Below are 13,138 nucleotides of genomic sequence, written 5' to 3'. Positions count from 1 at the left end.
AACATGCTGAGAGCTCAGGCCCATCTGTACAGAAATATTTGATGTTTGCTCTCAGTAGTCTTAAGATATGTACTTTATGTGAGGATGGTTTAATATTAAACAACACATTTGCATATCTGCAGTAACTGCAAGGACAGCAGATAATTACCAGTGGGATAACATGAAAAATGTTAATGAAAAATAAGCAATCTCCAAACTTCATTCAGATATAGTGAATTCTTAAAATAACTACAAAGACAAATATTCACACATTGTGTTTCAGTATCTTCCTGCCTTTGACTGTATTACCAACGCGGTAACACAAAGCCAGCAAAGCTGTGCACAGCAGGAAAACCACTGCAGGAAAACTACTGCTGCTTTTTACTCACTCTTCAGTGAGCAGTGATAGGAGGGGGAAACAAAAGTCTGAGAAAAAAAAATCAGAGCTGCAGTGACAAGCTGTTGTAAGCTTTAATTTAGAAAGTTCCCTGGAATCATTCTCCACTCCTAAGTACCCGACTGGAAACTCTAGAAGAACTCTTTGAAGCTTGTCAGTAGAAGTGATCCCTCACTCTGAGCTACAGGAAAAGCAATGTCTGTTTAACACAGGGAAAAAAATTATAATCACAAGGTGCTGCTGGATTGACCCTGTGTAGCAATAAGAACTTTTAGGATCACCTAGACTCACTATGACCTTGACTCTCTGCTCTTCTTCAAGGTGACAGAGAAGGGAAACTCTTCACAGCAGACAATAAACCACTAATTAAAACAAAAAAAAGGTAATTTAAGGAGTGCCTGCTGTCTCCCTGCAGAGCAGATTCAGCTTGCTGCTGACTCAGCAAAGCATCCCCAGCCACTTGCATACCACGAGGCCAAAGTGTAAGCAGGGAATTTAAAATCCAAAACCTCCCTTGTACCTCCCAGCATCCCGTGATTCCCTTAAGCAACTTGCAGGAATGACTCAGCTGGCACACAGAAAACACCCAATGGAAACCAACTGCACTGTGTGGGTACCTAGTTCTTATTGCCCTTACAGAACTGTAATGGAATCCCTGTTTATTCTGATTAATTTTTGCTTTGGGGGTAATTGAAATTCAGTTTGCAAAGCCATTTAAGATGTATTACTAATATAAGTTATATTCTGCAAGAACTCATAGCTCAGGGACTCAGGTTCAGGGGCTAATTAAAACACTGATTTATTTATAGCACACTGGCTGCCATACATTATCTGATGAAAATCCCTCTGTTTTTCAAAAATTTAAAAAGTGAATGTACCCTTGGAACACCAAAACTTCAGAGCACACAGCTCTGTTGTATCAGTTTTCAAATGGCAGACTCCAAAACTCACTCTCTGTAGCAAATTAATGTTGTTATATTTTAGTTTACTGTAAGCTGTATGTTTCCTCTACCAGACATCCTAGTGCACTCAGCAGCTGTCCCCATGCTTGGAAATAAATCAGAAAGATACTCAGAGCTGGAAACAGCCACAGAGAGGAACAGCCACAGAGAGAAAGCACAACGTACCATTAAAAAATTAAAGACAGAAACCCCCTAAAAGAAGGGGATGGACAAGCCTTTAGTGATGCCCTGTGAAGGCTGACCTAGAACAGAGGCCAGACAGAGTTAAAGAATAAAGTAGGGATTTTTTAAGAGGCCTCAATGGATCCACCTTGGGCAGCACAAGAGCCCAGCCAGGGCTGCACCCAAGATGAACCAAAATGGTCACAAAATGGACAACTGGTCACAGGGTCTCTCACTTTTATAAGTTCTGGCCCATTTGTATATTGGAGTTAAATGTCCAATTATAGCTTCAGGTTGTGAAGTCCCATCTTCTCTCTTCATTCTGCCATTGTTTGTGCTCTTGGGCCTGAGATTTGGATCATTTGTCCTTGGTCCCGAGTTAGAGAAGGAATTGTTTTGTCTCCCTGCTCTGTGAAGAGAGCTCACCATCCCCTCATATGAAGTTCAGAAGTGCACACTAAAGCAGCACAGAATCTGAAAAATGGAAAAGCTAAAACCTGAGGCACCATTAGCACTTGAGCATTGCTCAGCCACAGCTTGTGCTGGGTGCTCCTTAACCTTCTAGCACTTCACCATGCTAAAGTCTGCAGTGCCTGGCACTCTGCAGTCCCACAAAGATGTTCAAACCCAACCACTAGAGAGCCCTGCAGCTTTGCACCAAACCCTGCTCACTAGAGAGGAACTGAACTGCTTGAATGCTGCAGTAAGATTTAGGGTTTCCTGCTCCCCCAAAGGGGACACAGCAGTCCCATCAACATCCCAGTCTTTTCCACGATAACCTTGCTGTGCTTTATTCTCCATTTAAAGCAAACACAACGTTGTCATGAGAGTCCAAAGTGCACTTGCTGTTGTAAAAACATGCATCTGCATAGAAATCACTTCAGTTTTGCAATTTCTCCTCTGGTTTCTTTGTCTTAAGCACTGCCCAGAAGGTCCAATTAACACCCTAAGAAACTGCCTCAGGAGGGACAGTGACCTCTCTGTACCAAGAAGACCTTGAAGAAGAGAGAAATGAAACAGTTGAAGGGCAAAGAGAAATAGAGGAGCTCACCACTGGACTGGCCCGAGCAGAGCTGGCTCTGGAGGATGCCCGAGATCCCGACCCAAGGTAGCAGCTGTACTCAGAAGGCTGCAGCAGGAAAACCAGGAACAGCAGGCAGAGAAAAGAGAAAGCCATTAGAGCTGGCAAGGGAAGCAGCAGAGGATGTAGAGCATCACATCTGAAATTATGGTATGCAAGTTAAAGAGATGGTTACATGCAGCTGGACAAAGGAACAGCAGTGAAAGTCAGAGAATTGTTAATTTGAAAATTAAGGCAAGCAGTAATTCCACTGGCATTTCAAGTAGAGTTTTGACTCAATTCTTAGAATACGAATAATTTATTTATATCTCTTCAGGTACCAGTGACAAGTAAACAATTTAGTTTCTCTACAAAAGGCTCCATCCTACTACTTTCCAAGAGCTCTGAGGCTCTCTGGTGAATCACTTTCCCATGTTCCCAACGTTGTGCACATAAAAAATGAATTTGTGCTCCACAGGCCAAAGGAACAAACATCCATCTATGTGGGGATTAAAGTAAAAACTGAGCCCAGCTCAGAGACTGAGTCTCTCTCCTGGTTTTGCAGCACCTGCAGTCCTCATCTCCTGCCAAAGGAAATCTTTTAGGTTTTTTTAAAAGGAAACATCTAAGCAGAGATGCAGGACAGGGCTGGCTGGTTGCTGACAAGGACAAAGAATATGTCCATGCTGTTTTATTTCCAGAGGTTTTAATGCAGTGGAAATGGAGCAGGGAAATGAAAGTTTAAAGCATCAGGGAAACAGAACTAGAACTTGCCCTGAAAATAATGATTTTGTTTCAGAGGTGATTAGGACTGTTTCTCAGATACAAACACACAGCAATCTGAAGAATTATTATACTTTGGAGATGCTGTGGGTTTTTTCAGGGCTTTTTTTTATTAAGTCACCTGGCCACTACAGGAATTCCTGGACCCTTTAGCTTTATAGAAACAGCCAGGCCTTCACCAAGCCACTGCAGGGCTGCTCCATCACCATTAGTCACAGCAACAAAACAGCACAGCATCACCTGCAAATTAAGCTTGCAGCACTAATGAATGGTGAGAGGGTAAGCTGGAAATAACCCCAGCTAGAGCACAAGCACCAGGTGAAGCACAGGGTCAGCCACTGCCCACAAAACATCCCGTGCAATGTGCACAGCCCTGAGCCAGCCCAGGGGCAGGGCAGTGCCCTCGGATGCACCCCGAGGGAGGCCCTGGCACAGGGTGTCCAGAGCAGCTGGGGCTGCCCCATCCCTGGAATGTTCAGTGCTGGACAGGGCTTGGAGCACCCTGGGAGACTGGAAGGTGACCCTGCCCAGTGTCCCTTTAATGTCCCTTCCAACCCCAAGCATTGTGGGACTCTGTGTCTTACACTGGCTTTGTGCACCTGATCTTTGTTTCAGAGGTGAGAATATGCACAGTATAAAACTCTGCTGCACACTGTTTACAACTATTGCCAATCACACAATAATTCCTAAATTAAAGGCAAAAAAGCACTGAAATAAAAATACAGGTTTTGTTTGGTCACCGCAGTGTTTTATGTTTAACAAAAGAAGGGTTTAGAATAAATTTGAAACGTGTGACAGGGAAAAAGTTTTAACTACTGATGAGTCCCATATTAATGCTTCCAGGCCCTGTTTATTCCCCAGCTGCTCCCTGTGCAGGGCTGGCTATGGAAGTAAGTGGCTGTGACCAAGCAAGGCCACTTTCAGCCTCACCCCCTGCATTCACCTGCTCTTCCAAAAGCATTTTTTGGGAACAGCCACCCGAGGTGACGCTCCCTCTCCAGGTTAAAAGTGCTGCAAGGTTCAGAGGCATTAAAACAACCCCAGGTGTTGTGACAAGGTCGCTGCCTCTGGGGCAAACCCCTCCTGTTCCAAGTCTCTCATTACTCCAGGAACTGGAAAGGCTGGGTTACACACAAATACCTGTGGCTCAGGGTGGGATGGGGATGGAGGGAGGGGGAAGCACCAGGGTTTCAGTCCTCATGCCACTGACAGCCCGTGAAAGACTTGCAAACAGGTTTTAGGCTGAAAGGTTTGCTGTAAATGATTCCTCACAGCTCTGAATCAGTGGGGTGGCAAGAGAATGGCCCTTGCCACAGCCCTTGAAGGACTAACAAGTGCTTAGTAAGCATTCTTGAAAGCGTTTCCTCCTCCAAGCTAATAAAAATGTGATGTTTAAAGTTAGCATCAGTGCTCTGTCTTGAGGCTTTTCACTCTTATGGCCTTAGATGGGGGTTATTTGTTTGCTGGGGTTTTTTTCATTGGTTGGGTTTTGCTATTATCAGTGAAAGGATGAGAGGCAGAATAAGCAGTGGGCCAACAGAGGAGGACTGAAAAATCTAAAGAGATTGGCTTTTTTTCTTTTTTTTTTCTTTCCGAGGTGGACACAACAGCAGCAGATGGACTGCCTAGCCCAAATACCCACAGAGGAGGTATGAAGGCATTTTCTGCCTTTTAATCTGTAAGCCAACTCCTGGAGTTTCTCTTTTTTGAAAGGAAAGAATTTATATGGTCATTCCTTATATTGTTGCTCCCCATCCATGACAGAGCCCTCCACTCTCAGGAACACACATTTTGGAAGCACTGTCACATTTATGAATGTAAAATATATTTGACTATAAATCCAAGAAACAAAACCAAGCAACCCATATATTCCCAAAAATCATGTACTTCACACTGCTTGTGTGGAACTGATTTTCAAATTTTTGGCTGATTATTTTTTAAACTTGTGTTTTTCTCAGTTTTGACAAGAAGAATTACATCTCAGGGAGGGAAAGGACTTCATGTATGGCCTTTCCAAGGTGTTTGATCTGCAAACCGAGCGCGAGGCAGAACTGGATTCCCTGTCCCACAGAGGGACGAGTTCCCATTGATCACTGCTTTGTGGAAACTCGTGGGAAGGAGTGGTGCTCCCACTCCTGCTCCTACAGCAGCAGGCCCTGGATGTCACACTGCCCACGTGAAAGGTTCCCCAGCCTGGCAAAGGACAGAGACAGACAGGGAAAAGCAGAAAACCTCTTACAGCGCGGGAACTGGGGGCACTATAGCGCCGGCTCCCGCTGTAAACGCTCTCCTCGTACACAGACGCCTACAATTAAAACACAGAAGTCAGCACAGCAGTGGCAGCTCAGCCTGCACAACCACAAAGTCACCCAGCACACGTGGCAGCGAGCAGGATGGGCGAGGACAGGGACATCTCCTGGGTGCAAGCACAAGCAGCATGCGAGGGAAGAGCCAACGCCACCTGACGTGCAGGATCTGACACACCCCCGAGATGTGGCACCAAGCCTTCTCCCAGGGCTTCAGTTCAACTTTCATTTAATGCTTTGACTGCCTGTCCATGAAGTGGCTACATCAATTCTTACACTGATCCCATCTGTTTCACCTTTCTTTGCTGGTGCTGCCAGTGATGAGCTTCACTTACCAGCCAGTTTAGTAAATTAATAAAATAGGAGGAAAATGCATATTTTAAGACTGACTCCAGTTTAGCACAGAGATATATGGCTCAGGAGACACAAGGGGAGTAGGAAACTCTACCTTTAAGTTTTGAGAAAAAATTCTGAGAAGCTCATTTTAAACAAGAAGGCAGGAATTTGTCTAAAAAAAAATTTGCGAACAGATTTTTGTTAGTTGTTAAGCAACCAGCAAGAATTGATGTTGCCTCTCTGTCCTGCTCCTGGAAAGACACCGAGGAAGACAACTCTCTCCACATGGACACGACACCCCTGGCAGCATCACAACCCCATGAGCACAATCCCAACAGGAATTAAAGGAAGGATCAGCAAATCCAGGTCTGCACAAACAGCATCACACACGTGGCATTCAGATGGATGGGACACCAGGGTGTGAGACAAATGCAGCCCACAGGAATTACAGACAGAGGCAGGGGACAGCACGTGCATGGCTGGGGGTGAGTGGCTCTGGTGTTGGTGCTCAGAGCATCAGCACAACAAACCCTGTAACTCCTGGCTGGCAGGGCATCGCTGTACAGCAGGGAGGGCTGGGGGAGACAAGCACAACACTTTTTGTTTTGGCACAGTAAATTAAACAGAAAAAAGATGCCTACAGCAGAATGAACCCTCTTGGTGAGAGATTAGGATCACTACACGACAGCAGAAGGAAACCCAGTACAGAGAATATTAGTCATGAGCACCATAAAAGCGTTAGATCTCAGCTCCCAAAGACTAAGAATACCAAGCAGGCACGTGCATTTCCTACAGGAAGGGAGGACACGACAGTAAGCAAAAGCAAAACAGTAAAACTTAATTTTAGGTTGTTAAGCTGTTATTGTCTCCCACACATTTGTGTACAGGAGAAATGGGGTTTCTCCTCACTTCAACCAAAGCCAGAAAAAGAGCTACACAGAAGTGCTTCAAAGTACACACTGTTAGTGTTTCACACAGCTGTAAGATCATCTCCTGTGTGTTTCATTAGTCACAGATGCAGAGAAAACCCAGCTAATTCAGGAAAAAGAATACAAGCGCTTCAGTCAGAGCAGCCTGAAACAAGTGTTAGTAACCATCCCCCCCAAAATGCAGCAGTTAAACAAACCCAGAGCACTCGCTGTGTCTCACAGAGCTGGGTGCAAGAGAGACTCCAGCAGGGATTCCCCAGCCCAGGCCTTGAGGCCAGGTCCTGCTGCCAGTGCCCCATCCACAGCCCTGTGCCGTGTCCCCAGGCTGGACCTGGAGCACTGCTGGAGCTCTGCTGGCACCGAGCTCTGCCACACACAGGGGACAATGCAACCTCCCAGGGGTTTTACAGCTTCACTGATGTTCTCCCAGCACTCTGGGAATCGCTTCTCTGCAGTTTTGTGTTGTGCAGACTGGATTGTCTCAAGCTCACCAGACTGACACGCTACGCAGAGGAGCTGCCTCAAACAAAGAATTTCAGGTAATTAAGATTTCCCTTATCTTCTCAGACCAACTGAGGCCAGTGGCAGACAAGGAAAGGGAGGAGCAGCAAGGGAAAACTGACTGTGCTCATTTGAAAACAGTTTTCCATTACTCATTCCAATCTTAAAAGGTCTGATTTGTTTGGGGCTTTTTTTCAAGTTTCACTAAAAAGAGCTACAGAGACTCTTGACAATTGATCCAAATTCATTCCTAAGTACAAGAGGTTGTATCATCCAAACAAAGTCCAGGCCAGGTGAAGCCAGAGGGCAACAGACCCAATTTCCATTTTGGGAAGAAAGTTGAGATGTGGAAGCATAGCTGCTGTTGGGGAGACCCAGGTCAGAGTAGTACGAAGCCTGCATTAACAAACAAAGCAAAAAAAAAACAAACAAGAAAACTCCTTGAGAACTCAGCTTCATTCTTGATTCCTTTAAATGGGAAGCAAAAAGTAAATGAGGTGATTACAAACTGCAAAGCAAAGTGGTCACAGATGCAGAAAGAAGAGAGAACTGCATTAAAGCTGTGAGGATGTGTGAAAATCATGGGACCTCTGAAGCACTGGATAAAATGCACTGGTCAGAGAGCTGGTCAGCTTCCTCCTGAGATCCTGAGGAGTTTATGTCCTCTAAGCTACACCCCCAGGAGAAGCTGAGATCCTGGGAGATGGAGAGCAAAGCCAGGGACCAAAGCTGCTGGCTGTGCCCAGCAGGAAGTGTGAGCAGCCCACTGTCAGATATGGCAAGACTGAGCAGGGAGAAAACTCTTCTCTAAGAAGTGAGACTTTAAACACCTTCTTTAAATTAAACACCTTCTTTCCCTGCTTTCTGCCTTGCATCCAGTCATCCCTGCACTTTTGGTCCACTTAGGGGATCTTAATGAGGAATGGTTGTTCTGAAAGATCTCACGCCTTCACCTCCTTTGCTACTCTCCAGAGCTCTCCTTTCACACCTATTCCCTGACACCTTTCCCCTCCAAACATTTCTCATGGGGGTCCAGACAGTCAAGGTTCTCTGCTTTCAGCAGTCAGCTCCTCACAAACCCTAACTCATCCTTGCTTCACCACTGTGGTCCCTGGAGGCGTTCATTTCCTCACAAAGGAAGGAGATATGTGGCAAATGAAAGAAATTTGTTTGCTTTCTTCTGTCACTGTGAGCAGTTTAGATATGACACAATACCCACAGGTACAGGCTGAGGGCAAATCACTGTCCAACCCTGGGAAAAACCTAACCCAAGAAACAACCAGCCACAAACCAAAAGCCCCCAAGCAATGCTTGTACAGTAAGACTTTGACTGAAAGGAAACCTGAACTGAACTTTAAGAAATTACTTTCATTCCTGCTTAGAGTTTGCAATCTGCACGTGGACTATTTAAGCACATGGCATTAATCATATTGAAGGGATCAACCCGTGACACTGCAAGTGCAGGGTGCACATGGGGATCAGTCCATTCTGTGATTTAAAACTGGACACCTATTTTGGAAACAGCCATTGCCAGCAGCAGCAGCACTGCCAGCCATTTTTCCTTGCCACTTCGACAATCTTTAGGATTCAGCTTGGGCTTTTTGGAGAGAATATTCCTAAAAAGTGAATGCCAGCCAGGCTGGCATCAATCTGGTTTGAAGTTTCAGCTATTCTGAGTTACCCCCAAACTTTCCTCCCCCTCCTAATTAATGACTAATCCAAACAGCAACAGAACTACAAGGAACTAACGATGTTGCTGTAATTAAGCCCTACTCAGACTAAACCCCCACGCTGCAAACGCTAATTCCAGGATGATTTTAAATTATTTAAATGGAAACCAAAGAACCTCTTCTCCCTGGATGACTTTCTTGCAGATATTTTGCTCTCCCTGTGGTGCTGGGAGCACTGGAATATGTCAGTAAAGAGTAAGAACATCATTTGTCACCAGTGCTACAGAATAAAGCTCCTTGAACTCTCAAATGGGCCAGCAAGAGTGCCAGCAACAGGACAGGCTGTTTTTTCAGCAGTTCAAGCAACAGTATTTCATTGTCTCTTATCCACATAATGCCAGCTAAATTATATGGCAGCAACAATTTTAGGTGGACGTGAAATATCAGGTTTCACTGTTTATCCAGGCAGCTGCTTAACTTCATGCCTACAAAGTAACCCCCTGAACTCTCTCTCATGTTCAGTGTGTTATTGCTCAAACACTTGGATAAATGGAGGCTTAAAAGAGTTTATTTTTGGCCTAAACACTGAGCTTTAGGCTGCATACCACTAAATTTCTTGAGAAGCCTTGATAGCACAAAGATCAACAGGCTCTGAGCTTTTGTCTGGCTTTGTTAAAATAAAGGGAAAAAAAAAAAAAAACCAAACAGTTCCCCCTCTGCCCCCAGGCTGTGCTTGGACAGCCCCTTTAAATCATTTACACAGTCCCCAATATTTAACAAAGCAGGGCCAGGAGTTGCTGTGATTGACACACAACACTTGTTGTGCTGGAACAGGAGGGAACATTGTGACCTGCATCCTCACAATTGAGTTAATAATTCAGCTTTTTCGGACTAGAAATAAAAGGCTATCAATGTTAAGTAGTAAAGTGGGAACACTTGCACTGGCCCTTCAGCTGTGTAGGCGTTTCCAGAAACCCTAGGATATGGTTTATAAAGGAAAAAAAACAAAATAAAGGCATTTAGTTAAGCAAACTTCAAATAAGCAATGTGCATTTGGGGAAAATTCAAAAGCCAAAGTCCATTTTAACTATGCAAATCTCAAGGCATGGACTAAATTAGGAGATTCAGTACTAGAGCACAGCATGAACACCTTGCAGAGGTTGAAAAGCACTCATTCTGTTTCCAGCATGTGGAAATCCTCCCTGCCAGTGCTGTCACAATGTAATTTTTATCCCATTTTGTTTACAAGTTAAAGCAGTTCTGGCTCCCAAGATCTTTCTGTACCAATTTCTGAGACTTCCCACTCACGGCCTGATTTTTGATTTTTCATTTCCCAGACAGCTTCTTCCTGCACACCTCCAGTGCCTGACAAACTCCAAACCCACAACATGCAAGACAGGTAAAACCTGCTTCACTGCCAAAAAGAATTTGCTAATTAGCTTTAATCCCATTAAATGGAGTAATAGAATTTTATAGCAATAGAAATCATCTACTAACCCTGCTAGATTTTCTACTCTGGGATGATCCATACACGTCTTCCTCATAACCATTGGTCTGTTATGGAAGGAAAGGAAAAAAAAGAAAGGAAAGACAAAAAAAGGAGAGAAGAAAAATTGACGTAGACCCCGAAGCGAATTTTTAAGCAAATGCCAGCATTTATGAAAGGCAGAGACAGAACTTTGCAAAGATACACCAGGAACAGGAGCAGTGCAGGATTAGATCATGATTTCAAACACGAGGACACGAACATTTGTGTCAGTATCTCTAGAACAGCCAAAAATGTCAAGGATACTCCTGCTTGCCCTTTTTGATCCCTTTTTTTTTTTTTTGCCTCCCCTATTATTACTGGTCTATATTCAAACATTCTGTGAAGAGAATAGGAGACAAAATGGGGGCAAAAAGGAGATCAGAGACTACAATAAAGGGCATATATCACTATAGCTATTTATACCTCAGACAGCTGAACACCTAAAAAGCAGCAAATTGTAGTAGAAGAATTAATTCTATTTGAGAAATCGAGCTTAGTAAACATGCAGTGCTGTATAAATTCTCTTCCTTTTGATTTTGAGCATCAAAATTAAACCCAGACAGTGGCCATCTGCCACACCCCAGGATTCTGCAGCAGTCTGAGGGCTGGTAGGAGATTTGGGTGGGCTCAGCTGTCCTCCCTGGTGTCAAGAAGATGTTTTCCCTCAAAGGAGGGAAAACAAACAGGCTCAGAAGGACTGTTCCATAAACAAGGTGAGGTGCTTCAAATCCCTATGGCAGCAGTGCTGGGAATAAAAGAAAACAATCAGCGACTCAGTCCTGAGTCTGGGAATGTGGTGGTGAAGAAGAGAGGACAGACCCAAAAGTCTCCTCAATCGACAGCATTAAAAGCTCAGATTTCCCCAGCAATTCACTGTTCTGGTATCACCTCACAACGAGCCCTGGTTTAACACTGAAAACAAGGAAGCCCTCTGTGCATTTGGGGTGGGGGTTTGGGAAATTTAATTAGAATTTCTATTAAAATTAAGTTTTGAAGTCCATGTTTCAATGTGTTCCCAAAATGAAAATCCACTAGAACCAATCTGAATCAATTTCCAAGAGAAATATTTATCATCTGCTATAGAGCAGCTTCCATGAAAAATTAAACAAATTAACTTAGAAACCAGTTCAGAGCCAAGCTGGAAAGCTACTTCTGGGAAAAGCTTACATTCTCTATTGAAATGCAATACTATCACCCCAAATGGAAGGCAAACATCCAAGTTTCTTTTATCCAAGAACTGATTTGAAATACTGCTGTAGCCTTCTCACACAGCTTGGCTTCTTTCCAGTTTTTACCAGGTTAGGGGGTTTTTTTCCAAGCTCCTTGAATTTCTCCAACGCTTCCCTGAAGAATGGTTAAAATGGATCTCCAGCAGCTGAAGGCAATGCTCTGTGCAGACCAATTACCTCCACCACCCCTTTTATTGCTACACTGAGGACTTGTTTGCCTTTTTCAGCTGTGTAATATTGACTAAACGTAACCTCAGATCACTATCTGAACCATCCTATTACTTTGTAATGGTACCTTCATTTTTCCCAGATGTGGTATTCCCCATTTGTTTTTACTGTTATTCCATTTTGACAAGTTGTCTCCTGTTTATCATCATATTTATTTTCACTCTAACCTTGTATGAAACTGCCTTCACTCCCTGCACTGAGCCAGCCAGGCAATACAGACTCTTGGGGAACTGCCTTTCCCTCCTTAAAAAACCCAGATGATGCTGTCTTAGCTGGGAACAGACCAGCTGAGATCCTTCCCAGCTGTCTTGTTCTCTAACAAAGTTATTTTCCAACTGTACATTCCTTTTATAAGAAGGAGATCTGGCCCAAGGTTTCACTTAATGTCACGTAGAGACAGCCAAGAGCCTTACAGTCAATTTACAGTAACATCCTTTATGCCCTTAAATAATTACCCTGCTTAGGACCTCGAGTTGAATTAGCATGATGAATTTTCCACGAGCCCAGGTTAACTGGTTATCACTTCACAGTCCAGGCCCTTCTAAAGGAATCTGCCTCATTTGCCCCGTGTGTCCCACATTTGAGCCTGAAGCCCCAGAGCTGAGGCTGTTTCCCCTGCCCCTCTGACCCATTCTCTCCAGAAACCTCTCCAGTGCATATTTGTGAAGGCAAATGCTCCGGGCAGCTCTTGGAGAGCAGGGTCAGTTTTATCAGACCTCACTGACCTTTGTTCTAGGCTACGTTTACATGCAAAGCATCTGACCCTCGTGAAAACTGGGACAAATAAAACTGCATACTAGAGAGACTAAAATGTCTCAGTTTTACTTGTTCTCCCTTCTGTGACCCCATTTCTGTCTGTATTTTCTTCTTGCTTTTAACAGACAAAGGAAACCATTTCACTGCCATTGTGTCCATTTCTTGTAATGTTTTTTTTTTTTCCTCAGGCTGTGGCTCGTGCCACTCCCTCAGGCTTTCTCAATCCCACAACCAACTTCCAGCCCTCATAAAAATTCTCTGCTTGTTTCCAGTGTAGCAAAGAACCCCAACCCAGTCTCCACCTGTGATGAG

At 44.2% G+C, this 13,138-nt stretch overlaps 1 protein-coding gene across 2 annotated transcripts in view; it reads right to left on the bottom strand.

The window, feature by feature from the left end:
• Window positions 1-13,138, bottom strand: part of LRRFIP1 (LRR binding FLII interacting protein 1) — a 102,501-nt gene that overhangs the window by 27,610 nt on the left and 61,753 nt on the right. For both annotated transcript variants that reach the window (XM_053982213.1, XM_053982214.1), the window contains exon 7: window positions 2,552-2,629. In XM_053982213.1, coding sequence (XP_053838188.1) covers window positions 2,552-2,629 — 78 coding nt within the window. The remainder of the gene's footprint in view (window positions 1-2,551; window positions 2,630-13,138) is intronic.

The sequence above is a fragment of the Vidua macroura genome, chromosome 7 (assembly GCF_024509145.1).
Source record: "Vidua macroura isolate BioBank_ID:100142 chromosome 7, ASM2450914v1, whole genome shotgun sequence".
Taxonomy (NCBI): domain Eukaryota; kingdom Metazoa; phylum Chordata; class Aves; order Passeriformes; family Viduidae; genus Vidua; species Vidua macroura.
Note: the sequence above shows the minus strand (reverse complement) of the source record. Positions and strands in the feature narration are given on the sequence as shown.